Source organism: Mirounga leonina, unplaced genomic scaffold, assembly GCF_011800145.1.
Source record: "Mirounga leonina isolate KUSES-001 unplaced genomic scaffold, KU_Mleo_1.0 Mir_129, whole genome shotgun sequence".
In the NCBI taxonomy this organism is placed as follows: domain Eukaryota; kingdom Metazoa; phylum Chordata; class Mammalia; order Carnivora; family Phocidae; genus Mirounga; species Mirounga leonina.
Window position 1 is genome coordinate 77,531,829 of NW_023270323.1, and position 2,122 is coordinate 77,533,950.

General features: G+C 51.9%; 1 protein-coding gene across 1 annotated transcript; it reads right to left on the reverse strand.

Annotated features, from left to right (window-relative positions):
• Nucleotides 1-1,269: 1,269 nt before the first annotated feature.
• LOC118010299 (ATP synthase subunit d, mitochondrial-like) lies at nt 1,270-1,868 on the reverse strand. Its single transcript, XM_035004446.1, has one exon. The coding sequence runs from the start codon at nt 1,817-1,819 to the stop codon at nt 1,385-1,387; it is 435 nt and encodes a 144-aa protein (XP_034860337.1). The 5' UTR covers nt 1,820-1,868; the 3' UTR covers nt 1,270-1,384.
• Nucleotides 1,869-2,122: the final 254 nt, after the last annotated feature.

A 2,122-nucleotide genomic window follows, 5' to 3' on the forward strand; every position in this document is an offset into this window, starting at 1 on the left:
CACATGGAAAGGGGGCCCAAGGTGGGGCTCAGTATTCAGTACCCCAACCCCTTTTGGGAGAGTTGGGGCTGGGGCAGGGCCTCCAACCTTGATCTTGCCCCTTGACGACCTTGATGAGGTAGGCCAGACACCTTTATCCATTGGAAAAGTTGACACTGGTCACGGATCATAACTGGCTGTCCCGTAGATTATGTCCCATAGATCACCAAACCCCATGAAGCGGCATCATGTGTCCTCGGACCCTCGGGACTGCATCATCCATAGGGTGTTGCTCTAAGGGAAATCTAGGACTCAGACGCCCGCCCGCCAGGAGGGCGAGGGCAGGAAGGGGGCCGTGTGAGTGGGTTGATGGGCAGCGGAGGGCGACCTGGCGGCTGGACCACCTGGACGGAGGGACGGAGCAACCCTTGGCGACAGAGTGACAGAAACGAGTACCAGGAGACGTGTGGAGATTTTCTCAGGGTTTAGTCCAAATTCTTGGATTTTTAAGTGTCCGTCCCACATATCAGAACCAATTAAGAAGATTTTTAAAATACTGAAAACATGCAGAAAAATTCAGAAAATAACTAAAAAGCATCCATGGACCCCCCCCCCCCCCCCCACTGACGCTATTTACGGTTTTAGATTTCTTTCCAAAATGGGAGACGTGATGTTGCTGGTGCCCATCCCCCTCCCCCGGCCCGGAAGTAACTGGCGCTCCCGAGTTGGCGGTTATTCCCACAAGGCTTCGTACTTCTGCCATGCTGTGACAGTACCCGGTTAAGGTGGCCGACGTTTGCAGCCCAGCCTAAAGCTCTCGCACATCCCTGCTGAGCGAGGGGCCGTGCCTCGGTTTCCCGGGGCTGCTGGACCAACGTACACAGACGGGGGGCTCAAACACTGGGAATGTAATCTCTTGCAGTTTTGGGGCCAGAAGCTCAGAATCGAGGTGTCGGCAGGGCTGCGTCCTTCGGAGGCTCTGAGGGACAGCCTGCCCCGGGCCTCTCCTGGTTCCTGGGGGTTTGCTGGTATCCTTGGTGCTCAAGGACTTGTAGAAGCGTCTCCCCCTTCTCCACCTTCCTCTCCACATGGCGTTCTCCCTGTGTACCTGTCTCTGTCCAAATGTCCCCTTTTTGTAAGGACACCAGTCATATTGAATGAAGGTCCCCCTGCTCCAGTATGACCTCAGCTTAATTAATTACTCCTACAATGGCCAGTTCTAAATAAGGTCATGTTCTGAGGTCTCAGGGGTTAGGACTTCAACCTATAGTTTTTTTTTTTTTTTTACCATATCATTATTTTTAATGTCCAGCATTTACAATACGAGGGCCAGAGCTTTCTCCCCAACTCAAGTTTATAAATTCTCAATTGGCTTGTGAGGCCAATAGGGATACTTCTTCTTGTCTTATTTGGTTTCTGGAAAGACTTCATTCAGGTCCTCAATGGTCATCTGATCAAATGGAATTATGTTCCGCATCTTCTCCAGCTCTTTTTCATATTCCTCAATCCTGGCCTTTGAGAGAGACAAAAACTCGGCACAACTTTTCACAACTTCTTTTTCTTCAGCATCCACCTGAACAGTATATTTATCCTCTGGCACAGGAACCTTCAGGGCATTAAACTTCTTCTCAAAGTCATCTACCAAACCAGCCTTCGCCACATTGGCCTTGTAGTAAGCCCAGTCGATAGCAGGTGGTTTCTCAGGGAGAGTAGCCAACCTGGAGGTAAGGGTCTCATTCCAGGATTTCAGGGAGTTAGCAATGGCCTTCTGGTTTCGGGGTATGATCTCCCCAAAAGCTACCCAGTCAATGGATTTTAGAGCAAGTTTTCGCGCAGCCATCTTGAGATCCTTCACCGACCCCGGCGGCCCAGAGACCACAGCAGCAAGGAACGGATCAACCTATAGTTTTTGAGAGGACACAAGTCTACCCGTCATGGCCGGTTATTACTGTTACTAACCTCACTGTTTCATTGAATTCCCTCTCCATCACACCGCTCCCCCATGCAGACTGGAAGCTGGGATGTCCCCGGTCCTGTGCCTGGAACCCTGGGACGAGTGAGGGAGCAGGGCAAGGCGGGGCCCCAGCTCTGGCCCTGCTGTTCCCACTGTGCCCGGGGTGCTTGGCGTAGCACCCCATTTTCT